Raw genomic sequence first — 26,810 nt, forward strand, 5'->3', positions numbered from 1 at the left:
AAGACAATTTATTATTTAAAGATTAAGATAATATTCACTGCACATCTCTCTGATTAATATAAAGATCCAGGTTGTTTTATATTAGGAATTAAGAGACACAGCACGTTGCACTTTAAAATCATTTATACAAGATAGAATCGCACATCTTTAATATCGTTGATCATTCACATTATCACCTGTAAAAGATATATTTTATCACTGCCTTTTACTGCTTTTATTTCTGAAGCAAATCTGTCACTTAGATAAATTGATTTAATTTTATAGGATTATAATTCCTTAAGCACTTGTTAGCGCCCTCACTACACCCAAATAATCTCTATATAAATAGATAATCTACAAAACATTTATGCAAAGAAAAAACGTGTGTGTATAATGTCCCTTTAAATCCTGGAAGCATAGGTCTCAATGACAATCAGGCTGAAATCAATGATGCCTGTGCGTTTCTGGCAATCATGGATAATTGATGTGTGTCCTATGAGGTTACATTGCTATTATGTGTTTTTTGTTACTGAAAACTAAAAAGGTTAGATCACTTTGTTTCGAGTAGCCAAGGGGTTATCTACTGTTTTTGCATGTTTCAGGGAAATAATGTTTAAAACTATAAAAACATAATTTATGTAAGAACTTACCTGATAAATTCATTTCTTTCATATTAGCAAGAGTCCATGAGCTAGTGACGTATGGGATATACATTCCTACCAGGAGGGGCAACGTTTCCCAAACCTCAAAATGCCTATAAATACACCCCTCACCACACCCACAAATCAGTTTAACGAATAGCCAAGAAGTGGGGTGATAAGAAAAAAGTGCAAAAGCATAAAAAATAAGGAATTGGAATAATTGTGCTTTATACAAAAAAAATCATAACCACCACAAAAAAGGGTGGGCCTCATGGACTCTTGCTAATATGAAAGAAATTAATTTATCAGGTAAGTTCTTACATAAATTATGTTTTCTTTCATGTAATTAGCAAGAGTCCCATGAGCTAGTGACGTATGGGATAATGACTACCCAAAATGTGGATCTTTCCATGCAAGAGTCACTAGAGAGGGAGGGATAAAATAAAGACAGCCAATTCCTGCTGAAAATAATCCACACCCAAAATAAAGTTTAATGAAAAACATAAGCAGAAGATTCAAACTGAAACAGCTGCCTGAAGTACTTTTCTACCAAAAACTGCTTCAGAAGAAGAAAACACATCAAAATGGTAGAATTTAGTAAAAGTATGCAAAGAAGACCAAGTTGCTGCTTTGCAAATCTGATCAACCGAAGCTTCATTCCTAAACGCCCAGGAAGTAGAAACTGACCTAGTAGAATGAGCTGTAATCCTCTGAGGCGGAGTTTTACCCGACTCAACATAGGCATGATGAATTAAAGATTTCAACCAAGATGCCAAAGAAATGGCAGAAGCTTTCTGGCCTTTTCTAGAACCGGAAAAGATGACAAATAGACTAGAAGTCTTTCGGAAATTCTTAGTAGCTTCAACATAATATTTCAAAGCTCTAACAACATCCAAAGAATGCAATGATTTCTCCTTAGAATTCTTAGGATTAGGGCATAATGAAGGAACTACAATTTCTCTACTAATGTTGTTGGAATTCACAACCTTAGGTAAAAATTTAAAAGAAGTTCGCAACACTGCCTTATCCTGATGAAAAATCAGAAAAGGAGACTCACAAGAAAGAGCAGACAATTCAGAGACTCTTCTGGCAGAAGAGATGGCCAAAAGGAACAAAACTTTCCAAGAAAGTAATTTAATGTCCAATGAATGCATAGGTTCAAACGGAGGAGCTTGAAGAGCCCCCAGAACCAAATTCAAACTCCAAGGAGGAGAAATTGACTTAATGACAGGTTTTATACGAACCAAGGCTTGTACAAAACAATGAATATCAGGAAGATTAGCAATCTCTCTGTGAAAAAGAACAGAAAGAGCAGAGATTTGACCTTTCAAGGAACTTGCGGACAAACCTTTATCTAAACCATCCTGAAGAAACTGTAAAATTCTCGGAATTCTAAAAGAATGCCAGGAAAAATGATGAGAAAGACACCAAGAAATAGAAGTCTTCCAGACTCTATAATATATCTCTCTAGATACAGATTTACGAGCCTGTAACATAGTATTAATCACAGAATCAGAGAAACCTCTTTGACCAAGAATCAAGCGTTCAATCTCCATACCTTTAAATTTAAGGATTTGAGATCCTGATGGAAAAAAGGACCTTGCGACAGAAGGTCTGGTCTTAACGGAAGAGTCCACGGTTGGCAAGAGGCCATCCGGACAAGATCCGCATACCAAAACCTGTGAGGCCATGCTGGAGCTACCAGCAGAACAAACAAGCATTCCTTCAGAATCTTGGAGATTACTCTTGGAAGAAGAACTAGAGGCGGAAAGATATAGGCAGGATGATACTTCCAAGGAAGTGATAATGCATCCACTGACTCCGCCTGAGGATCCCGGGATCTGGACAGATACCTGGGAAGTTTCTTGTTTAGATGAGAAGCCATCAGATCTATTTCTGGAAGTTCCCACATTTGAACAATCTGAAGAAATACCTCTGGATAAAGAGACCATTCGCCCGGATGCAAAGTTTGGCGACTGAGATAATCCGCTTCCCAATTGTCTATTCCTGGAATATGAACCGCAGAGATTAGACAGGAGCTGGATTCCGCCCAAACCAGAATTCGAGATACTTCTTTCATAGCCAAAGGACTGTGAGTCCCTCCTTGATGATTGTCTGAAAACAAATGAACGATTCCCTCTTCAGAAGAGGCCAAGACTGAAGAGCTCTGAAAATTGCACGGAGTTCCAAAATATTGATTGGTAATCTCACCTCCTGAGATTCCCAAACCCCTTGTGCTTGTCAGAGACCCCCACACAGCTCCCCAACCTGTAAGACTTGCATCTGTTGAAATTACAGTCCAGGTCGGAAAAACAAAAGAAGCCCCCTGAACTAAACGATGGTGATCTGTCCACCACGTCAGAGAGTGTCGTACAATCGGTTTTAAAGATATTAATTGAGATATCTTTGTGTAATCCCTGCACCATTGGTTCAGCATACAGAGCTGAAGAGGTCGCATGTGAAAACGAGCAAAGGGGATCGCGTCCGATGCAGCAGTCATAAGACCTAGAATTTCCATGCATAAGGCTACCGAAGGGAATGATTGTGACTGAAGGTTTCGACAAGCTGAAATCAATTTTAGACGTCTCTTGTCTGTCAAAGACAGAGTCATGGACACTGAATCTATCTGGAAACCCAAAAAGGTTACCCTTGTCTGAGGAATCAATGAACTTTTTAGTGAATTGATCCTCCAACCATGATTTTGAAGAAACAACAAAAAGTCGATTCGTATGAAATTCTGCTAAATGTGAAGACTGAGCAAGTACCAAGAGCTGGATGAATCGGAATATGCAGATATGCATCCTGTAAATCTATTGTAGACATATAATGCCCTTGCTGAACAAAAGGCAGGATAGTCCTTACAGTTACCATTTTGAATGTTGGTATCCTTACATAACGATTCAATATTTTTAGATCCAGAACTGGTCTGAAGGAATTCTCCTTCTTTGGTACAATGAAGAGATTCGAATAAAACCCCAGCCCCTGTTCCAGAACTGGAACTGGCATAATTACTCCAGCCAACTCTAGATCTGAAACACATTTCAGAAATGCTTGAGCTTTCGCTGGGTTTACTGGGACACAGGAAAGAAAAAAACCTCTTTGCAGGAGGTCTTATCTTGAAACCAATTCTGTACCCTTCTGAAATAATGTTCTGAATCCAAAGATTGTGAACAGAATTGATCCAAATTTCTTTGAAAAAACGTAATCTGCCCCCGACCAGCTGAGCTGGAATGAAGGCCGCACCTTCATGTGGACTTAGAAGCTGGCTTTGCTTTTCTAGAAGGCTTGGATTTATTCCAGACTGGAGATGGTTTCCAAACTGAAACTGCTCCTGAGGATGAAGGATCAGGCTTTTGTTCTTTGATGAAACGAAAGGAACGAAAACGATTATTAGCCCTGTTTTTACCCTTAGATTTTTTATCCTGTGGTAAAAAAGTTCCTTTCCCACCAGTAACAGTTGAGATAATAGAATCCAACTGAGAACCAAATAATTTATTACCCTGGAAAGAAAGGGAAAGTAGAGTCGATTTAGAAGACATATCAGCATTCCAAGTTTTAAGCCATAAAGCTCTTCTAGCTAAAATAGCTAGAGACATAAACCTGACATCAACTCTGATAATATCAAAAATGGCATCACAGATAAAATTATTAGCATGTTGAAGAAGAATAATAATGTTATGAGAATCATGATCTGTTACTTGTTGCGCTAAAGTTTCCAACCAAAAAGTTGAAGCTGCAGCAACATCCGCCAAAGATATAGCAGGTCTAAGAAGATTACCTGAACACAAATAAGCTTTTCTTAGAAAGGATTCAATTTTCCTATCTAAAGGATCCTTAAAGGAAGTACCATCTGCCGTAGGAATAGTAGTACGTTTAGCAAGGGTAGAGATAGCCCCATCAACTTTAGGGATTTTGTCCCAAAACTCTAATCTGTCAGACGGCACAGGATATAATTGCTTAAAACGTTTAGAAGGAGTAAATGAATTACCCAAATTATTCCATTCCCTGGAAATTACTTCAGAAATAGCACCAGGAACAGGAAAAACTTCTGGAATAACTACAGGAGATTTAAAGACCTTGTCTAAACGTTTAGATTTAGTATCAAGAGGACCAGAATCCTCAATTTCTAATGCAATTAGGACTTCTTTAAGTAAAGAACGAATAAATTCCATTTTAAATAAATATGAAGATTTATCAGCATCAACCTCTGAAACAGAATCCTCTGAACCAGAAGAATCATTAGAATCAGAATGATGATGTTCATTTAAAAATTCATCTGGGGGGGGGGGGCGGAGCTAGCAATTGAAGCAGCAGGACGTATCTATTTTGAGCTCCTGCCATTTGAACAAATAAATCAGTATTTTAAGTAAATTAAGGATTTTTAAACTCAAGCATATTTTGTTATTTACACTCTGGAGAGCAGATCAAATAATATTGGTCACTTTGCGAGCTAAAAGGCTTCCCTAACAGCTATACAGTCTGGAGACTACTGGATTTGACGGAGCAGTCCGGGTATAACTCTTGCTAACATTTCTGAAGAGTCCCCTTCTTAATCCCACTAGAATGGACCTAGAAGTCGCCTTACACAAGTTTGAAGATCATTTTGGCAGTGCTTTGGATGCTCACTTTACAGAGATGAGCCTTTTATTCCTACAATTTAGCGAACACTTCTCTGTGCCACATGACACGCAAGATGGCGGAGACAAGCCAGAAACCCCAAGCACTGTTAGCGTGCAATCCCTACACGCTTCCAAAATCTCTGTGTCTCAGAAAGCAGCTCCTGCGTCAACTGGAGGTCCCAGACAGCGCTACCAACAAGGCAGCGGGAACCCGACAGACAGCCTGAGGATATCAGCCTCCGGATTAACTGCTCCGGTCTCTAGCGCAGTAAAAATTATGGAGCTGCGCACCTACCTGATGGACTCTATGAGAGCGCCATCACACAATATGAACTTTCGGAGCTGCCTTAGATTTCTTGCCCTCCAAACTGTTAGACACCCGCGATCCTCCAACATTACCTAACGGAAGATATGAGTGGAGCGTGTCACCTTGGCCCTGTGATCCTCTCTTGCCAGGCAGCCATATAGAGGCCTGTATAACAGCAGCAGCGGTAGTCAATCCGAGGGTCCTAAAACCGAGCTCAAAGGCTATGCCTGAAACCCCTTCTAACCTGCCACATTCCCGCAAAGAGCTTGGGCGTCATCGCACTCCACACCTTGAGACACTACAGACTCTGCTACTCGACATGACCGGAATCTCCATGCCCCATCTGACGCTTCATAATCCTTGTGAGCCTGAGGCAGCTGCTTCATCCGGAGGTCCTGCTGCCGATGTTCAGAAACAGCGTGATCTGTGGAGCCCTCCTCAGCTGATGACCCGATCCTCTAGTGAGTTTAGCTCTAAAGCCATTAACTGCTCCACTTTTATCAAAGTGGTTACCATTCATCACATCAATTCACTGAAAGACTCCTTTGACCCGGGAGGCCACAAGTGGTCCCTATTAGTTTGACCTGCCTAACCAAACAAGAGGCCTATAATACAGCCGGTCTACTTTTCTCACTGCAGTCAGCGTTATTACAACGATGGCTTGGAACTCTATCTTTTGCTGCCCACAAACTCTCCCCATTTTAGCCTGTCAGAAACTGGGAAAAGGCCAAGACTGAGTATTGATTGTATTAATTGTGACTTTATCTAGGTTAAAAGTGGTTTGTTAATAGTATATTGCTTTTATTCCCCGTGTTTGAATATTGAACGCCCCAAGTTAAGTTATATATGAGAGGATATAGGAAGCCCCATCAGTACATAGCCATAATCACCTCATTTAGCATACAGGTCTGAGTAGTATTCAAATAACAGCTAATTGAATGTTACATTTTATTCTCGTGCCTATTGCTAGGTCCCAGAGATATTATTACTATCAACATGCTACAGTAATTATATGAATACTTTATTTAACACCTCCTGCCAGAATTTCAATTGAGGATAACATATGGAAGCTGAAGTTTTAGTATTAATATTGGTACGCTAGACTTTAGTGCTACTATAATTCTTATAGCTATCCCAAACTCAATACTACCATATGTTGCATTGACTATCTTTATTGTACTCTTGCTGCTATTTCCTCCTGTTTGGATTATATTTAATCTCACTGTTTTATTCAACTACTCAAGTCTCTCCTACAGAGCTGATTGGAAACATTGCTTATATTTGTTGTTACTTTAGGTACTAGTGTAACCCCTAGTTGGAGACTTATAAAGTGATATATACCCCCTAGTTCTCAGGTATAGTCGTTAGACAGGCCATATTTCTATTATACTAAATCCCTTGGGTTCAAAGTTTTTGCCCATCCAAACCCAGAGATAAAGGTTTCTGAGCTTTACATGCTTATAGAGATATGTCAGTTATGGTTCTCTTCTTATTATCCTTACTCTAAATCTATTTGTCTACTTAAATGTACAGTTTTTGGGGATGCCTCAGGGTTAAAATATCTGCCGTCTATCTTACGATTAGCATATAATGACCTTATGAGTGAATTAAGATAATATCATCTTATGAGTATAGTGGAAGACTTCTATGACTGAAGCCACCACCTAAGCAGATTCAGTAGCTAGGTGGACTTTATCTTACCCATTTATTGTCTATACGCCATCCAGTTTCATTAGATCCCCCCTCTCCCGCAAGACAAACCCTACATGTCCAGTAGCTGTCTCATTCATCCCACGTCCCTCCCTAGAATATATAAATCCACCTCACTGTTAACATAGCTACTGCCGGGCCGTGTTCACTGGGAAGGCACGGCTAGGCATGACTCTGATTTTGATCTAGGATTTACCAGCAGGGGCTAACAGTACAGATAAGTAGAGATACCTGTCTATATTTAACTAGGATTTTCACAAACCTCATAAACCCCCCCTGTTTCGATCCTTGCTGGGAAGCTACTTTTACTCTTCTCTCTATCCTGGCTTAGTTTAACACACGAAGTAAGCAGTGGGCAATCCTATCTCATAGTATATTTAATGGCTTTGGGTCCTCGAGTTACCTACCTATCCAATACGCTAACTGGCTCCGTCCCCCCACCCTTCCTTTTTTATTATCAATCGGCTTTTGCCCGCTGTAACCTCCCCCTCCCATTAAAATATAGAGCTACCCCCTCCCTAGCCTCAACCGTTCCCGTATGGATATTTGAATCTTCTTCTCGTAGTGCCAGGAGAGGACCTTTCAAGTATATATTTTTCTCAGGTTGCTCTATGATAAAACTGAAGTCTCCCTATGAAACAGCCCACACCTCATATTTACGCTCTCGATGTCTGAATATGTTACACTGCTAATTATACAATGTCTTTACTCTTCTGTATCTTTTTTTGTGAGGGCATACCTTATGTAATATATCTGTTCATGACTTCAATAAAAATTTATTTAAAAAAAAAAAAAATTCATCTGGATAAAGAGAAGTTTTAAAAGACTTTTTATGTTTACTAGAAGGAGGAATAACAGACATAGCCTTCTTAATAGATTCAGAAACAAAATCTATTATGTTATCAGGAACACTCTGAACATTAGATGTTGATGGAACTACAACAGGTAATGGTATTTTACTAAAGGAAATATTTTCTGCATTAACAAGTTTGTCATGACATTTAATACAAACAACAGCTGGAGGAACAGCTACCAAAAATTTACAGCAGATACACTTAGCTTTGGTAGTTCCAGCACCAGGCAGCGATTTTCCTGAAGTATCTTCTGGCTCAGATGCAACATGAGACATCTTGCAATATGTAAGAGAAAAAACAACATATAAAGCAAAATTGATCAAATTCCTTAAATGACAGTTTCAGGAATGGGAAAAAATGCTAAAGAACAAGCTTCTAGCAACCAGAAGCAATGAAAAATGAGACTTAAATAATGTGGAGACAAAAGCGACGCCCAAATTTTTTAGCGCCAAATAAGACACCCACATTATTTGGCGCCTAAATGCTTTTGGCGCCAAAAATGACGCCACATCCGGAACGCCGACATTTTTGGCGCAAAAGAACGTCAAAAAATGACGCAACTTCCGGCGACACGTATGATGCCGGAAACAGAAAAGATTTTTTGCGCCAAAAAAGTCTGCGCCAAGAATGACGCAATAAAAACAGAATTTATGCTTACCTGATAAATTACTTTCTCCAACGGTGTGTCCGGTCCACGGCGTCATCCTTACTTGTGGGATATTCTCTTCCCCAACAGGAAATGGCAAAGAGTCCCAGCAAAGCTGGTCACATGATCCCTCCTAGGCTCCGCCCACCCCAGTCATTCGACCGACGGACAGGAGGAAATATATATAGGAGAAACCATATGATACCGTGGTGACTGTAGTTAGAGAAAATAATTCATCAGACCTGATTAAAAAACCAGGGCGGGCCGTGGACCGGACACACCGTTGGAGAAAGTAATTTATCAGGTAAGCATAAATTCTGTTTTCTCCAACATTGGTGTGTCCGGTCCACGGCGTCATCCTTACTTGTGGGAACCAATACCAAAGCTTTAGGACACGGATGAAGGGAGGGAGCAAATCAGGTCACCTAAATGGAAGGCACCACGGCTTGCAAAACCTTTCTCCCAAAAATAGCCTCCGAAGAAGCAAAAGTATCAAATTTGTAAAAAGTGTGCAGTGAAGACCAAGTCGCTGCCTTACATATCTGTTCAACAGAAGCCTCGTTCTTGAAGGCCCATGTGGAAGCCACAGCCCTAGTGGAGTGAGCTGTGATTCTTTCAGGAGGCTGCCGTCCGGCAGTCTCATAAGCCAATCGGATAATGCTTTTAAGCCAAAAGGAAAGAGAGGTAGAAGTCGCTTTTTGACCTCTCCTTTTACCAGAATAAACAACAAACAAGGAAGATGTTTGTCTGAAATCTTTAGTAGCCTCTAAATAGAATTTTAGAGCACGGACTACGTCCAAATTGTGTAACAAACGTTCCTTCTTTGAAACTGGATTCGGACACAAAGAAGGTACAACTATCTCCTGGTTAATATTTTTGTTGGAAACAACTTTCGGAAGAAAACCAGGCTTAGTACGCAAAACCACCTTATCTGCATGGAACACCAGATAGGGCGGAGAACACTGCAGAGCAGATAACTCTGAAACTCTTCTAGCAGAAGAAATTGCAACCAAAAACAAAACTTTCCAAGATAATAACTTAATATCTACTGAATGTAAGGGTTCAAACGGAACCCCTTGAAGAACTGAAAGAACTAGATTTAGACTCCAGGGAGGAGTCAAAGGTCTGTAAACAGGCTTGATCCTAACCAGAGCCTGAACAAATGCTTGAACATCTGGCACAGCTGCCAGTCTTTTGTGAAGTAAAACAGATAAAGCAGAGATCTGTCCCTTCAGAGAACTTGCAGATAATCCTTTCTCCAAACCTTCTTGTAGAAAGGATAGAATCTTAGGAATTTTTATCTTGTTCCATGGGAATCCTTTAGATTCACACCAACAGATATATTTTTTCCATATTTTATGGTAAATTTTTCTAGTTACAGGCTTTCTAGCCTGTATCAGAGTATCTATTACAGAATCTGAAAACCCACGCTTTGATAAAATCAAGCGTTCAATCTCCAAGCCGTCAGTTGGAGGGAAACCAGATTCGGATGTTCGAATGGACCCTGAACAAGAAGGTCCTGTCTCAAAGGTAGCTTCCATGGTGGAGCCGATGACATATTCACCAGGTCTGCATACCAAGTCCTGCGTGGCCACGCAGGAGCTATCAAGATCACCGAGGCCCTCTCCTGATTGATCCTGGCTACCAGCCTGGGGATGAGAGGAAACTGTGGGAATACATAAGCTAGGTTGAAGGTCCAAGGTGCTACTAGTGCATCTACTAGGGTTGCCTTGGGATCCCTGGATCTGGACCCGTAGCAAGGAACCTTGAAGTTCTGACGAGACGCCATCAGATCCATGTCTGGAATGCCCCATAATTGAGTTATTTGGGCAAAGATTTCCGGATGGAGTTCCCACTCCCCCGGATGGAATGTCTGATGACTCAGAAAATCCGCTTCCCAATTTTCCACTCCTGGGATGTGGATCGCAGACAAGTGGCAGGAGTGATCCTCCGCCCATTGAATTATCTTGGTCACTTCTTTCATCGCCAGGGAAGTCCTTGTTCCCCCCTGATGATTGATATATGCAACGGTCGTCATGTTGTCTGACTGAAACCTTATGAATTTGGCCTTTGCTAGTTGAGGCCAAGCTCTGAGAGCATTGAATATCGCTCTCAGTTCCAGAATGTTTTTCGGGAGAAGAGAATCTTCCCGAGACCATAGACCCTGAGCTTTCAGGGATTCCCAGACCGCGCCCCAGCCCACTAGGCTGGCGTTGGTCGTGACAATGACCCACTCTGGTCTGCGGAAGCTCATTCCCTGTGACAGATTGTCCAGGGTCAGCCACCAACGGAGTGAATCTCTGGTCTTTTGATCTACTTGAATCGTCGGAGACAAGTCTGTATAATCCCCATTCCACTGTCTGAGCATGCACAGTTGTAATGGTCTTAGATGAATTCGTGCAAAAGGAACTATGTCCATTGTTGCAACCATCAATCCTATTACTTCCATGCACTGCGCTATGGAAGGACGAAGAACAGAATGAAGTACTTGACAAGTGCTTAGAAGTTTTGATTTTCTGACCTCTGTCAGAAAAATCCTCATTTCTAAGGAATCTATTATTGTTCCCAAGAAGGGAACTCTTGTTGACGGGGACAGAGAACTTTTTTCTTTGTTCACCTTCCATCCGTGAGATCTGAGAAAGGCTAGGAAGATGTCCGTATGAGCCTTTGCTTTTGACAGGGACGACGCTTGAATCAGGATGTCGTCCAAGTAAGGTACTACTGCAATGCCCCTTGGTCTTAGCACCGCTAGAAGGGACCCTAGTACCTTTGTGAAAATCCTTGGAGCAGTGGCTAATCCAAATGGAAGTGCCATAAACTGGTAATGCTTGTCCAGAAAAGCAAACCTTAGGAACTGATGATGTTCCTTGTGGATAGGAATATGTAGGTACGCATCCTTTAAATCCACGGTAGTCATAAATTGATTTTCCTGGATAGTAGGTAGGATCGTTCGAATAGTTTCCATTTTGAACGATGGTACCCTGAGAAATTTGTTTAGGATCTTTAGATCCAAAATTGGTCTGAATGTTCCCTCTTTTTTGGGAACTATGAACAGATTGGAATAAAATCCCATTCCTTGTTCTCTTATTGGAACTGGATGTATCTTCTACACAATGTAAGAATGCCTGTCTCTTTATTTGGTTTGAAGATAATTGAGACCTGTGGAACCTTCCCCTTGGGGGTAGTTCCTTGAATTCCAGGAGATAACCTTGAGAAACTATTTCTAGCGCCCATGGATCCTGAACATCTCTTGCCCAAGCCTGAGCAAAGAGAGAAAGTCTGCCCCCCACTAGATCCGGTCCCGGATCGGGGGCTATCCCTTCATGCTGTTTTGGTAGCAGTGGTAGGCTTCTTGGCCTGCTTACCCTTGTTCCAGCCTTGCATTGGTTTCCAGGCTGGTTTGGGTTGTGAAGTATTACCCTCTTGCTTAGAGGATACAGAATTAGAGACTGGTCCGTTTCAGCGAAAGGGACGAAAATTAGGCTTATTATTAGCCTTAAAAGACCTATCCTGTGGGAGGGCGTGGCCCTTTCCCCCAGTGATGTCTGAAATAATCTCTTTCAAATCAGGTCCAAATAATGTTTTACCTTTGAAAGGAATGTTAAGCAATTTTGTCTTGGAAGACACATCCGCTGACCAAGACTTTAGCCAAAGCACTCTGCGCGCCACGACAGCAAACCCTGAATTTTTCGCCGCTAATCTAGCTAATTGCAAAGCGGCATCTAAAACAAAAGAGTTAGCCAATTTAAGTGCTTGAACTCTGTCCATAACCTCCTCATACGAAGATTCTTTACTGAGCGATTTTTCTAGTTCCTCGAACCAGAAACACGCTGCCGTAGTGACAGGAACAATGCATGAAATTGGTTGTAGAAGGTAACCTTGCTGTACAAAAATCTTTTTAAGCAAACCCTCTAATTTCTTATCCATAGGATCTTTGAAAGCACAACTATCTTCGATAGGAATAGTAGTGCGTTTGTTTAGAGTAGAAACCGCCCCCTCGACCTTGGGGACTGTCTGCCATAAGTCCTTTCTGGGGTCGACTATAGGAAATAATTTCTTAAATATAGGGGGGGGGAACAAAAGGTATGCCGGGCCTTTCCCACTCTTTATTTACTATGTCCGCCACCCGCTTGGGTATAGGAAAAGCGTCGGGGGGCACCGGAACCTCTAGGAACTTGTCCATCTTACATAATTTCTCTGGAATGACCAAATTGTCACAATCATCCAGAGTAGATAACACCTCCTTAAGCAGTGCGCGGAGATGTTCTAATTTAAATTTAAATGTCACAACATCAGGTTCAGCTTGATGAGAAAATTTTCCTGAATCTGAAATTTCTCCATCAGACAAAACCTCCCTCATGGCCCCTTGAGATTGGTGTGAGGGTATGTCAGAACAGTTATCATCAGCGTCCTCTTGCTCTTCAGTGTTTAAAACAGAGCAATCGCACTTTCTCTGATAAGTAGGCATTTTGGATAAAAGATTTGCTATGGAGTTATCCATTACAGCCGTTAATTGTTGCATGGTAATAAGTATTGGCACACTAGATGTACTAGGGGCCTCCTGTGTGGGCATAACTGGTGTAGACACAGTAGGGGATGATGTAGTATCATGTTTACTCCCCTCATTTGAGGAATCATCTTGGGCAATATCATTATCTGTTGCATTACTGTCCTTACTTTGTTTGGACACTATGGCACAATTATCACATAAATTTAAATGGGGAGACACATTGGCTTTCATACATATAGAACATAGCTTATCTGATGGTACAGACATGTTAAACAGGCTTAAACTTGTCAACAAAGCACAAAAAACGTTTTAAAATAAAACCGTTACTGTCACTTTAAATTTCAAACTGAAAACACTTTATTACTGAATATGTGAAAAAGTATGAAGGAATTGTTCAAAATTCACCAAAATTTCACCACAGTGTCTTAAAGCATTAAAAGTATTGCACACCAAATTTCAGAGCTTTAACCCTTAAATTAACGGAACCGGAGCCGTTTTTACATTTAACCCCTATACAGTCCCAGAATGAGGCTCTGTCTATAACTAGAAAGGCCCCCATCTGAAAAAGGTGCCCAACACAGTGCCTTCTAAACGTTCCCCAAGATTATAATACCAATAATTAGTTAGAATCTGCATAATATGCCTAGTAAAGCAATTGTTTTAGCCCAGAAAAATGTCTACCAGTTTTTAAGCCCTTTTTGAAGCCCTTTATTCTTTTATGTTTAACTAAGAAAATGGCTTACCGGTCCCCATGAGGGGAAATGACAGCCTTCCAGCATTACATGGTCTTGTTAGAAATATGGCTAGTCATACCTTAAGCAGAAAAGACTGCTAACTGTTTCCCCCAACTGAAGTTACTTCATCTCAACAGTCCTGTGTGGAAACAGCAATCGATTTTAGTTACTGTCTGCTAAAAATCATCTTCCTCTTACAAAAAGAAATCTTCATCCTTTTCTGTTTCAGAGTAAATAGTACATACCAGCACTATTTTAAAATAACAAACACTTGATAGAAGAATAAAACTACAAAAAAACTCTTAACCATCTCCGTGGAGATGTTGCCTGTGCAACGGCAAAGAGAATGACTGGGGTGGGCGGAGCCTAGGAGGGATCATGTGACCAGCTTTGCTGGGACTCTTTGCCATTTCCTGTTGGGGAAGAGAATATCCCACAAGTAAGGATGACGCCGTGGACCGGACACACCAATGTTGGAGAAATGAAGCATTTTCAGCCCCCGCGAGCCTAACAGCCCACAGGGAAAAAGTCAAATTTTTTAAGGTAAGAAAAAACAGAATTTATGTTTACCTGATAAATTACTTTCTCCAACGGTGTGTCCGGTCCACGGCGTCATCCTTACTTGTGGGATATTCTCTTCCCCAACAGGAAATGGCAAAGAGCCCAGCAAAGCTGGTCACATGATCCCTCCTAGGCTCCGCCTACCCCAGTCATTCGACCGACGTTAAGGAGGAATATTTGCATAGGAGAAACCATATGATACCGTGGTGACTGTAGTTAAAGAAAATAAATTATCAGACCTGATTAAAAAAACCAGGGCGGGCCGTGGACCGGACACACCGTTGGAGAAAGTAATTTATCAGGTAAACATAAATTCTGTTTTCTCCAACATAGGTGTGTCCGGTCCACGGCGTCATCCTTACTTGTGGGAACTAATACCAAAGCTTTAGGACACGGATGATGGGAGGGAGCAAATCAGGTCACCTAGATGGAAGGCACCACGGCTTGCAAAACCTTTCTCCCAAAAATAGCCTCAGAAGAAGCAAAAGTATCAAACTTGTAAAATTTGGTAAAAGTGTGAAGTGAAGACCAAGTCGCTGCCCTACATATCTGATCAACAGAAGCCTCGTTCTTGAAGGCCCATGTGGAAGCCACAGCCCTAGTGGAATGAGCTGTGATTCTTTCGGGAGGCTGCCGTCCGGCAGTCTCGTAAGCCAATCTGATGATGCTTTTAATCCAAAAAGAGAGAGGTAGAAGTTGCTTTTTGACCTCTCCTTTTACCGGAATAAACAACAAACAAGGAAGATGTTTGTCTAAAATCCTTAGTAGCATCTAAATAGAATTTTAGAGCGCGAACAACATCCAAATTGTGCAACAAACGTTCCTTCTTCGAAACTGGTTTCGGACACAGAGAAGGTACGATAATCTCCTGGTTAATGTTTTTGTTAGAAACAACTTTTGGAAGAAAACCAGGTTTAGTACGTAAAACCACCTTATCTGCATGGAACACCAGATAAGGAGGAGAACACTGCAGAGCAGATAACTCTGAAACTCTTCTAGCAGAAGAAATTGCAACCAAAAACAAAACTTTCCAAGATAATAACTTAATATCAACGGAATGTAAGGGTTCAAACGCAACCCCCTGAAGAACTGAAAGAACTAAGTTGAGACTCCAAGGAGGAGTCAAAGGTTTGTAAACAGGCTTGATTCTAACCAGAGCCTGAACAAAGGCTTGAACATCTGGCACAGCTGCCAGCTTTTTGTGAAGTAACACAGACAAGGCAGAAATCTGTCCCTTCAGGGAACTTGCAGATAATCCTTTTTCCAATCCTTCTTGAAGGAAGGATAGAATCTTAGGAATCTTAACCTTGTCCCAAGGGAATCCTTTAGATTCACACCAAAAGATATATTTTTTCCAAATTTTGTGGTAAATCTTTCTAGTTACAGGCTTTCTGGCCTGAACAAGAGTATCGATAACAGAATCTGAGAAACCTCGCTTCGATAAGATCAAGCGTTCAATCTCCAAGCAGTCAGCTGGAGTGAGACCAGATTCGGATGTTCGAACGGACCTTGAACAAGAAGGTCTCGTCTCAAAGGTAGCTTCCATGGTGGAGCCGATGACATATTCACCAGATCTGCATACCAAGTCCTGCGTGGCCACGCAGGAGCTATCAAGATCACCGACGCCCTTTCCTGATTGATCCTGGCTACCAGCCTGGGGATGAGAGGAAACGGCGGGAATACATAAGCTAGTTTGAAGGTCCAAGGTGCTACTAGTGCATCCACTAGAGCCGCCTTGGGATCCCTGGATCTGGACCCGTAGCAAGGAACTTTGAAGTTCTGACGAGAGGCCATCAGATCCATGTCTGGAATGCCCCACAGTTGAGTGACTTGGGCAAAGATTTCCGGATGGAGTTCCCACTCCCCCGGATGCAATGTCTGACGACTCAGAAAATCCGCTTCCCAATTTTCCACTCCTGGGATGTGGATAGCAGACAGGTGGCAGGAGTGAGACTCCGCCCATAGAATGATTTTGGTCACTTCTTCCATCGCCAGGGAACTCCTTGTTCCCCCCTGATGGTTGATGTACGCAACAGTTGTCATGTTGTCTGATTGAAACCGTATGAACTTGGCCCTCGCTAGCTGAGGCCAAGCCTTGAGAGCATTGAATATCGCTCTCAGTTCCAGAATATTTATCGGTAGAAGAGATTCTTCCTGAGACCAAAGACCCTGAGCTTTCAGGGATCCCCAGACCGCGCCCCAGCCCATCAGACTGGCGTCGGTCGTGACAATGACCCACTCTGGTCTGCGGAAGGTCATCCCTTGTGACAGGTTGTCCAGGGACAGCCACCAACGGAGTGAGTCTCTGGTCCTCTGATTTACTTGTATCCTCGGAGACAAGTTTGTATAGTCCCCATTCCACTGACTGAGCATGCACAGTTGTAATGGTCTTAGATGAATGCGCGCAAAAGGAACTATGTCCATTGACGCTACCATCAAACCTATCACTTCCATGCACTGCGCTATGGAAGGAAGAGGAACGGAATGAAGTATCCGACAAGAGTCTAGAAGTTTTGTTTTTCTGGCCTCTGTCAGAAAAATCCTCATTTCTAAGGAGTCTATTATTGTTCCCAAGAAAGAAACCCTTGTTGACGGAGATAGAGAACTCTTTTCCACGTTCACTTTCCATCCGTGAGATCTGAGAAAGGCCAGGACGATGTCCGTGTGAGCCTTTGCTTGAGGAAGGGACGACGCTTGAATCAGAATGTCGTCCAAGTAAGGTACTACAGCAATGCCCCTTGGTCTTAGCACAGCTAGAAGGGACCCTAGTACCTTTGTGAAAATCCTTGGAGCAGTGGCTAATCCGAAAGGAAGCGCCACGAACTGGTAATGCTTGTCCAGGAATGCGAACCTTAGGAACCGATGATGTTCCTTGTGGATAGGAATATGTAGATACGCATCCTTTAAATCCACCGTGGTCATGAATTGACCTTCCTGGATGGAAGGAAGAATTGTTCGAATGGTTTCCATTTTGAACGATGGAACCTTGAGAAACTTGTTTAAGATCTTGAGATCTAAGATTGGTCTGAACGTTCCCTCTTTTTTGGGAACTATGAACAGATTGGAGTAGAACCCCATCCCTTGTTCTCCTAAAGGAACAGGATGAATCACTCCCATTTTTAACAGGTCTTCTACACAACGTAAGAATGCCTGTCTTTTTATGTGGTCTGAAGACAACTGAGACCTGTGGAACCTCCCCCTTGGGGGAAGCCCCTTGAATTCCAGAAGATAACCTTGGGAGACTATTTCTAGCGCCCAAGGATCCAGAACATCTCTTGCCCAAGCCTGAGCGAAGAGAGAGAGTCTGCCCCCCACCAGATCCGGTCCCGGATCGGGGGCCAACATTTCATGCTGTCTTGGTAGCAGTGGCAGGTTTCTTGGCCTGCTTTCCCTTGTTCCAGCCTTGCATTGGTCTCCAAGCTGGCTTGGCTTGAGAAGTATTACCCTCTTGCTTAGAGGACGTAGCACTTTGGGCTGGTCCGTTTCTACGAAAGGGACGAAAATTAGGTTTATTTTTGGCCTTGAAAGGCCGATCCTGAGGAAGGGCGTGGCCCTTACCCCCAGTGATATCAGAGATAATCTCTTTCAAGTCAGGGCCAAACAGCGTTTTCCCCTTGAAAGGAATGTTAAGTAGCTTGTTCTTGGAAGACGCATCAGCTGACCAAGATTTCAACCAAAGCGCTCTGCGCGCCACAATAGCAAACCCAGAATTCTTAGCCGCTAACCTAGCCAATTGCAAAGTGGCGTCTAGGGTGAAAGAATTAGCCAATTTGAGAGCATTGATTCTGTCCATAATCTCCTCATAAGGAGGAGAATCACTATCGACCGCCTTTACCAGCTCATCGAACCAGAAACACGCGGCTGTAGCGACAGGGACAATGCATGAAATTGGTTGTAGAAGGAAACCCTGCTGAACAAACATCTTTTTAAGTAAACCTTCTAATTTTTTATCCATAGGATCTTTGAAAGCACAACTATCTTCTATGGGTATAGTGGTGCGTTTGTTTAAAGTGGAAACCGCTCCCTCGACCTTGGGGACTGTCTGCCATAAGTCCTTTCTGGGGTCGACCATAGGAAACAATTTTTTAAATATGGGGGGAGGGACGAAAGGAATACCGGGCCTTTCCCATTCTTTATTTACAATGTCCGCCACCCGCTTGGGTATAGGAAAAGCTTCTGGGAGCCCCGGAACCTCTAGGAACTTGTCCATTTTACATAGTTTCTCTGGGATGACCAACTTGTCACAATCATCCAGAGTGGATAATACCTCCTTAAGCAGAATGCGGAGATGTTCCAACTTAAATTTAAACGTAATCACATCAGGTTCAGCTTGTTGAGAAATGTTCCCTGAATCAGTAATTTCTCCCTCAGACAAAACCTCCCTGGCCCCATCAGACTGGTTTAGGGGCCCTTCAGAACCATTATTATCAGCGTCGTCATGCTCTTCAGTATCTAAAACAGAGCAGTCGCGCTTACGCTGATAAGTGTGCATTTTGGCTAAAATGTTTTTGACAGAATTATCCATTACAGCCGTTAATTGTTGCATAGTAAGGAGTATTGGCGCGCTAGATGTACTAGGGGCCTCCTGAGTGGGCAAGACTCGTGTAGACGAAGGAGGGAATGATGCAGTACCATGCTTACTCCCCTCACTTGAGGAATCATCTTGGGCATCATTGTCATTGTCACATAAATCACATTTATTTAAATGAGAAGGAACTCTGGCTTCCCCACATTCAGAACACAGTCTATCTGGTAGTTCAGACATGTTAAACAGGCATAAACTTGATAACAAAGTACAAAAAACGTTTTAAAATAAAACCGTTACTGTCACTTTAAATTTTAAACTGAACACACTTTATTACTGCAATTGCGAAAAAATATAAAGGAATTGTTCAAAATTCACCAAAATTTCACCACAGTGTCTTAAAGCCTTAAAAGTATTGCACACCAAATTTGGAAGCTTTAACCCTTAAAATAACGGAACCGGAGCCGTTTTTAACTTTAACCCCTTTACAGTCCCTGGTATCTGCTTTGCTGAGACCCAACCAAGCCCAAAGGGGAATACGATACCAAATGATGCCTTCAGAAAGTCTTTTCTATGTATCAGAGCTCCTCACACATGCGACTGCATGTCATGCCTCTCAAAAACAAGTGCGCAACACCGGCGTGAAAATGAGGCTCTGCCTATGATTTGGGAAAGCCCCTAAGAATAAGGTGTCTAAAACAGTGCCTGCCGATATAATCTTATCAAAATACCCAGATTAAACGATTCCTCAAGGCTAAATATGTGTTAATAATGAATCGATTTAGCCCAGAAAAAGTCTACAGTCTTAATAAGCCCTTGTGAAGCCCTTATTTACTATCTTAATAAACATGGCTTACCGGATCCCATAGGGAAAATGACAGCTTCCAGCATTACATCGTCTTGTTAGAATGTGTCATACCTCAAGCAGCAAGAGACTGCTCACTGTTCCCCCAACTGAAGTTAATTCCTCTCAACAGTCCTGTGTGGAACAGCCATGGATTTTAGTAACGGTTGCTAAAATCATTTTCCTCATACAAACAGAAATCTTCATCTCTTTTCTGTTTCTGAGTAAATAGTACATACCAGCACTATTTTAAAATAACAAACTCTTGATTGAATAATAAAAACTACAGTTAAACACTAAAAAACTCTAAGCCATCTCCGTGGAGATGTTGCCTGTACAACGGCAAAGAGAATGACTGGGGTAGGCGGAGCCTAGGAGGGATCATGTGACCAGCTTTGCTGGGCTCTTTGACATTTCCTGTTGGGGAAGAGAATATCCCACAAGTAAGGATGACGCCGTGGACCGGACACACCTATGTTGGAGAAAATGATTGATTCAAATGCATTATCCCGAATATGAAACTGACTGTCTGAAAATAAGGAATGTTGAACATCCTGAGTCAAGGCAAATAAATGTTTGAATACATATATTTAGAACTTTATAAAAAAAGCGCCCAACCATAGCTTAGTGTCACAGAAAATAAGACTTACTTACCCCAGGACACTCGTCTACATGTAGTAGAAAGCCAAACCAGTACTGAAACGAAAATCAGCAGAGGTAATGGTATATATATATATATATATATATATATATATATATATATATATATATATATATATATATATATATATATATATATATATATATATATATATATATATATATATATATATATATATATATATAAGAGTATATCGTCGATCTGAAAAGGGAGGTAAGAGATGAATCTCTACGACCGATAACAGAGAACCTATGAAATAGACCCCGTAGAAGGAGATCATTGCATTCAAATAGGCAATACTCTCCTCACATCCCTCTGACATTCACTGCACGCTGAGAGGAAAACCGGACTCCAACCTGTTGCGGAGCGCATATCAACGTAGAATCTAGCACAAACTTACTTCACCACCTCCATAGGAGGCAAAGTTTGTAAAACTGATTTGTGGGTGTGGTGAGGGGTGTATTTATAGGCATTTTGAGGTTTGGGAAACTTTGCCCCTCCTGGTAGGAATGTATAATCCCATACGTCACTAGCTCATGGACTCTTGCTAATTACATGAAAGAAAAGCATATTTGTTTTTTTTTACATGCTCTTAACCACTGATTCTCTAAATGTTAGCTCTCCTGCACAGATCTATCTCCAATGCTTCTACCATAATCATTACCAGCTTATGATGTTATACTAAGCAGTGCACAGGTCAGGTCTGCCTAGGATATTTACAGCAAGGATATCTGGATTATTCTCCACTAACTAAGCAACAGATTTATTAAAAAAACAAAAAAACAAGATAACATCGCAAAAACGAATAAAGGTCGAAAGAAAAAAAAGAAAAATAAAGATACATAAATAAAACATAGTATAATGTAGCCTTGTCAAAGCTGTCTTGTTTTCTACCCCCAAAAAGTGGAAAACAGAATTAATGCTTACCTGATAAATGTCTTTCTTTTGCGATGTACCGAGTCCACGGATTCATCCAAACTTGTGGGATATTGTCCTTCCTGACAGGAAGTAGCAAAGAGCGCACCACAGCAGAGCTGTCTATATAGCTCCCCCCTTAACTCCACCCCCCAGTCATTCGACCGAAGGCCAAGGAAGAAAAGGAGAAACTATAAGGTGCAGAGGTGACTGAAGTTTACATTAAAAAAAAAAAAATACTATCTGTCTTGAATAGACAGGGCGGGCCGTGGACTCGGTACATCGCAAAAGAAAGAAATTTATCAGGTAAGCATAAATTCTGTTTTCTTTTGCAAGATGTACCGAGTCCACGGATTCATCCTAACTTGTGGGATACCAATACCAAAGCTTTAGGACACTGATGAAGGGAGGGACAAGACAGGAACCTAAACGGAAGGCACCACTGCTTGCAAAAATCTTTCTCCCAAAAATAGCCTCCGAAGAAGCAAAAGTATCAAATTTGTAAAATTTGGAAAAGGTATGAAGCGAAGACCAAGTCGCAGCCTTACAAATCTGTTCAACAGAAGCATAATTTTTAAAAGCCCATTTGGAAGCCACCGCTCTAGTGGAGTGAGCTGTAATTCTTTAAGGAGGCTGCTGTCCAGAAGTCTCATAAGCCAAACGGATGATGCTTTTCAGCCAAAAGGAAAGAGAGGTAGCCGTAGCCTTTTGACCACTACGCTTTCCAGCATAGACAACAAACAAAGAAGATGATTGGCGAAAATCTTTGGTTGCCTGCAAATAAAACTTCAAGGTACGAATCACGTCCAAGTTGTGCAACAGACGGTCCTTCTTAGAAGAAGGATTAGGACACAGAGAAGGAACAACAATTTCCTGATTGATATTCCTGTTAGAAACAACCTTAGGGAGGAACCCAGGTTTGGTACGCAAAACCACCTTATCAGCATGGAAAACAAGATAAGGTGAGTCACATTGTAATGCAGATAGTTCAGAAACTCTTCGAGCTGAAGAGATAGCAACTAGAAACAGAACTTTCCAAGATAGAAGCTTAATATCTATGGAATGCATGGGTTCAAACGGAACCCCCTGAAGAACTTTAAGAAGTAAATTGAGACTCCATGGCGGAGCAACAGGTTTAAACACAGGCTTAATTCTAACACCTCTTCTCTTTACCCTTCCTGCTTAGAGCCAGCAAAGAGAATGACTGGGGGGTGGAGTTAAGGGGGGAGCTATATAGACAGCTCTGCTATGGTGCTCTCTTTGCTACTTCCTGTCAGAAAGGACAATATCCCACAAGTTAGGATGAATCCGTGGACTCGGTACATCTTGCAAAAGAAATAATTGTTTATGAAATTATTTTCTTGCTACGTTATATATAAAAGTGCACTAGGTTATATTTAGCCCACCTGGTGACCATGAAGCGTGTACAGTAAGCGTCCTTCCAGCAAATCAAGGATTTTGAGTGTTGAGTCATTTGAAGACGTGATAAGATAATTTCCAGATGGGTGAAAAGACAGGCAATTCACAACACCGCTGTGTACTACAATGAAACACAACAAACTATTAAATAGGTCTAAAAACAAAGAATATCTAAAATATATGAATGCCAAGAGTAGTCAAAAAAATAAAAAAAAATGTGGCCAAGTTATAATTGCTGTTTAAAAAAAGGACAGTATACTGTAAAATGGATTTTCTTTTAATGTGCTTCTAATGAATTGTTATACTAGCCGCATAAAATGCATGTGAAATTGCTCCTTTAGGTTTCTTTTTGTAGATTCTGTACGTTTCTGTTAATCGAAACCATAACCCAATGAAATAAGATGAGCTTACAGGGAGAGTAGCCCTTATTAGCTTATCGATCTATAATTGACCAAAAATATTCCTTAATATTGGTCTCACTGTGTAAAGAGAAACAAGTTGAGGCCCCGATATTCAAAGCCTCTCTGCTCAGGCGAGATATTCTAAAATGATCCTCCATCACTGCAAGATCCCTAGTGAACTTTTCAAAAGGCAGATTTTGCTTTACTTCTCCAAGGGGCATTCTCTGCCTTTCTGTATGTGAAGGAGAGACAGCCCAGTGCTATACAGCATTGCATGACATGACATGACAGTTCTGCTGCATTTACACTTTGTGCTGTATATAAAACTTTACACTTCACATTAAATTGTATTACATTTAAACTTTGTACTTTCTATTTTGTATTTTATTTAGTGATTTTACAAATTCTGATTACAGTGCTGACTTCACAGAGGCAGAACACACTGAATTCTAATTCTTTTCTAATAAAAGGGGAGGAACCTGGAAAAGAGAGAGAGAGAGAAAGAAAGAGAAAGAGAAAGAGAGAGAGATGCCTTCCATAGAAAGTAATTAAGCTCTCTGGAATACAAAATTTCACATTGGCGTGAGAAGGTAACTGGAGAACCCCTGGGGCTAATATAAAGGCTTTGTTTTTATCAATTCCAAATTAAACTGAAATGCTTTCACTAGAGTTTAACTTGCTTTTGTCTATATTTTAGTATATATTACTTTTATGTTAGTTAAAATAAGTGTATTGTGAATTTTGAGCTACATACAGCTGGCTACTCTGCAAGATAAATCAGTGAGACCAGCTTGTTTAAAATGCTTAGAAAATTTCACAAGACTTGTGAGAGAGCTTCAGACAAACCCGGGATACTCCCCTCTTCAGCCCAGAGAACTGCCCTGGCTTTTTGACAGATGTACCTTGCACTTGGGATTAGCTCACATATAACAAACATTTTTTCTTAGACAGGTTAAAAGTCACATAACAAATATATAAAAAAAACCTTGGGAATACTATAGGGCAATGCAGCCACTGTAAACACATAGAGCTCCTGCTCTGTACTATACAGGGTGTGAAAATGCTTAATGGGACATAAAACCAAACATTTCTCATCATTCAGAGAATGTGATTTTAAACAACTTTCCAATTTACTTTTATTATGAAATTTGCTTCATTATCTTGGTATCCTTTGTTGAAGGAGCAGCTATGCACTACTGGGAGCTAGCTGAACACATCTGGTAAACCGATGGAAAAACAAACAAAAAGGAGTCAGCATTAATGTGCAGGCGCCAATCAACAGATGCTCCTGGGCCTAAGGTTACCAAGAGAACAAAGCAAATTAGATAATAGAAGTAAATTGAAAAATCACAATCTGTCAGAATCATGAAAACATTTTTGGGTATCGTACCCCTTTAAACTGCAAGATGGTGACGTCCAGTATGGAGATGCAGAGCTTCACTAACCTGCACTTTTGAAGGGTTAAAATAAGAGACCAGCTTTGAAGACAGCTGCAGACACAGGAGGTAAAACACACTAGCAAGTGAGTAATAACCTGATACTGTAGCTGTAGTAATAAACCGACACTGTAGCTGTAGTAATAACCCGACACTGTAGCTGTAGTAATAACCCGACACTGTAGCTGTAGTAATAACCCGACACTTTAGCTGTAGTAATAACCCGATACTGTAGCTGTAGTAATAACCTGATACTGTAGCAATAACCCGATACTGTAGCTGTAGTAATAACCCGATACTGTAGCTGTAGTAATAACCCAAAACTGTAGCTGTAGTAATAACCCGATACTGTAGCTGTAGTAATAACCTGATACTGTAGCAATAACCCGATACTGTAGCTGTAGTAATAACCCGATACTGTAGCTGTAGTAATAACCCGATACTGTAGCCGTAGTAATAACCTGTTACTGTAGCATTAACCCGATACTGTAGCTGTAGTAATAACCCGATACTGTAGCTGTAGTAATAACCCGAAACTGTAGCTGTAGTAATAACCCGATACTGTAGCCATAGTAATAACCCGATACTGTAGCTGTAGTAATAACCCAACACTGTAGCTGTAGTAATAATCTGATACTGTAGCTGTAGTAATAACCCGATACTGTAGCTGTAGTAATAACCTGATACTGTAGCAATAACCCGATACTGTAGCTGTAGTAATAACTCGATACTGTAGCTGTAGTAATAACCCGATACTGTAGCCGTAGTAATAACCCGACACTGTAGCCGTAGTAATAACCCGACACTGTAGCCGTAGTAATAACCCGACACTGTAGCCGTAGTAATAACCCGATACTGTAGCTGTAGTAATAACCCGATACTGTAGCTGTGGTAATAACCTGATACTGTAGCTGTACTCAGCAGTTTAATAGCAACGAATAGGCTACAGTGCCCTAATAAAGTAGCTCAGAACATCACTATTTGTCTATAAATAAGTAGTTTATAATATACATTTTGTTTTCCTATGTAAAAGCGAGTAGAAACAATTTAATTCTAACCCTGGTAATGCTGAATCAGCTTGTTCATGCGAATATCCCAGACCTTCACTGTGTTGTCCGTTGCAGCAGCAGCAATGCTAGTGCCACTCGGGTGAAAATCCACAAAGTTAACAAACCTGCAAAACAGAAACTCAGTACCAGGACATGACAACTAAAAGGCCATTAATGTACTATAATGACAAGCTCTAATTCGTTAGCGCATATAGGTTTACCAATAGTGATTATGTGAAACACCTGCAAATGGGTTAAATACATAGTTAAAGTACAGCTCAGATCTATAACATGTAATAGATATATGCAGAATAACCCAAAAAGTTAGAAGTCAGGGGTAAAATTTTAGGAGCCTCTGGCTGCCTGGCTCCTGTATTTGTCGAGCCCTGTCTTAAAAAGGACAGTCTACTCCAAAATGTAGATTGTTTAAAAAAAAGATAGATAATCCATTTATTATCCATTCCAAGTTTTAAACAACCTACACAGTTATACCTCTGTGATTACCTTGTATCTAAGGCTTTGCAGACTGCCTCCTTATTTCAGTGCTATTTACAGACTTGCATTTTAGCTAATCAATGTGGACTTATGAATAAATCCATGGGAGTGAGCACAATGTTTCCTAGTTCATGTGTGCCACATAGACGTGTCTTGCTGTTAAAAGCTATAAAAATGCACTGAGATAAAGGCGGTTAGCAGGGACTTAGAGATAGGCAGAAATGAAGAGGTTAAGTTTTATTTTTTTTGCCTGTAGTGCAGTGGTCCCCCTTCCCCTGCGTTGCACTGCCCACCTTCATCCTTCTTCCCACACCACCCACGGCATCATCGCAAGCCAATGCAGACACTGTCTGCATTAGCAATCTGCCTTCATATCACAACAATCAGTTACCTTACCATATGAAGGCAGATGCCTCTTGCTGCTGGCTGCAGTCTTAGCTGTCAAAGCTGACAGCGGGGACCACAGCATGAGGCGGAAGGTTGGACACAGGGTCGATGTCAACA

The 26,810-nt window shown here is 41.2% G+C and overlaps 1 protein-coding gene across 1 annotated transcript in view; it reads right to left on the reverse strand.

Moving 5' to 3' along the window:
• Positions 1–26,810, reverse strand: part of POC1A (POC1 centriolar protein A) — a 122,649-nt gene that overhangs the window by 53,759 nt on the left and 42,080 nt on the right. The window contains exons 6-7 of the mRNA XM_053721018.1: positions 25,821–25,936; positions 22,913–23,046 (exon numbers count right to left, since the gene is read on the reverse strand). Coding sequence (XP_053576993.1) covers positions 22,913–23,046; positions 25,821–25,936 — 250 coding nt within the window. The remainder of the gene's footprint in view (positions 1–22,912; positions 23,047–25,820; positions 25,937–26,810) is intronic.

This window comes from Bombina bombina, chromosome 7 (assembly GCF_027579735.1).
Source record: "Bombina bombina isolate aBomBom1 chromosome 7, aBomBom1.pri, whole genome shotgun sequence".
Lineage (NCBI taxonomy): Eukaryota > Metazoa > Chordata > Amphibia > Anura > Bombinatoridae > Bombina > Bombina bombina.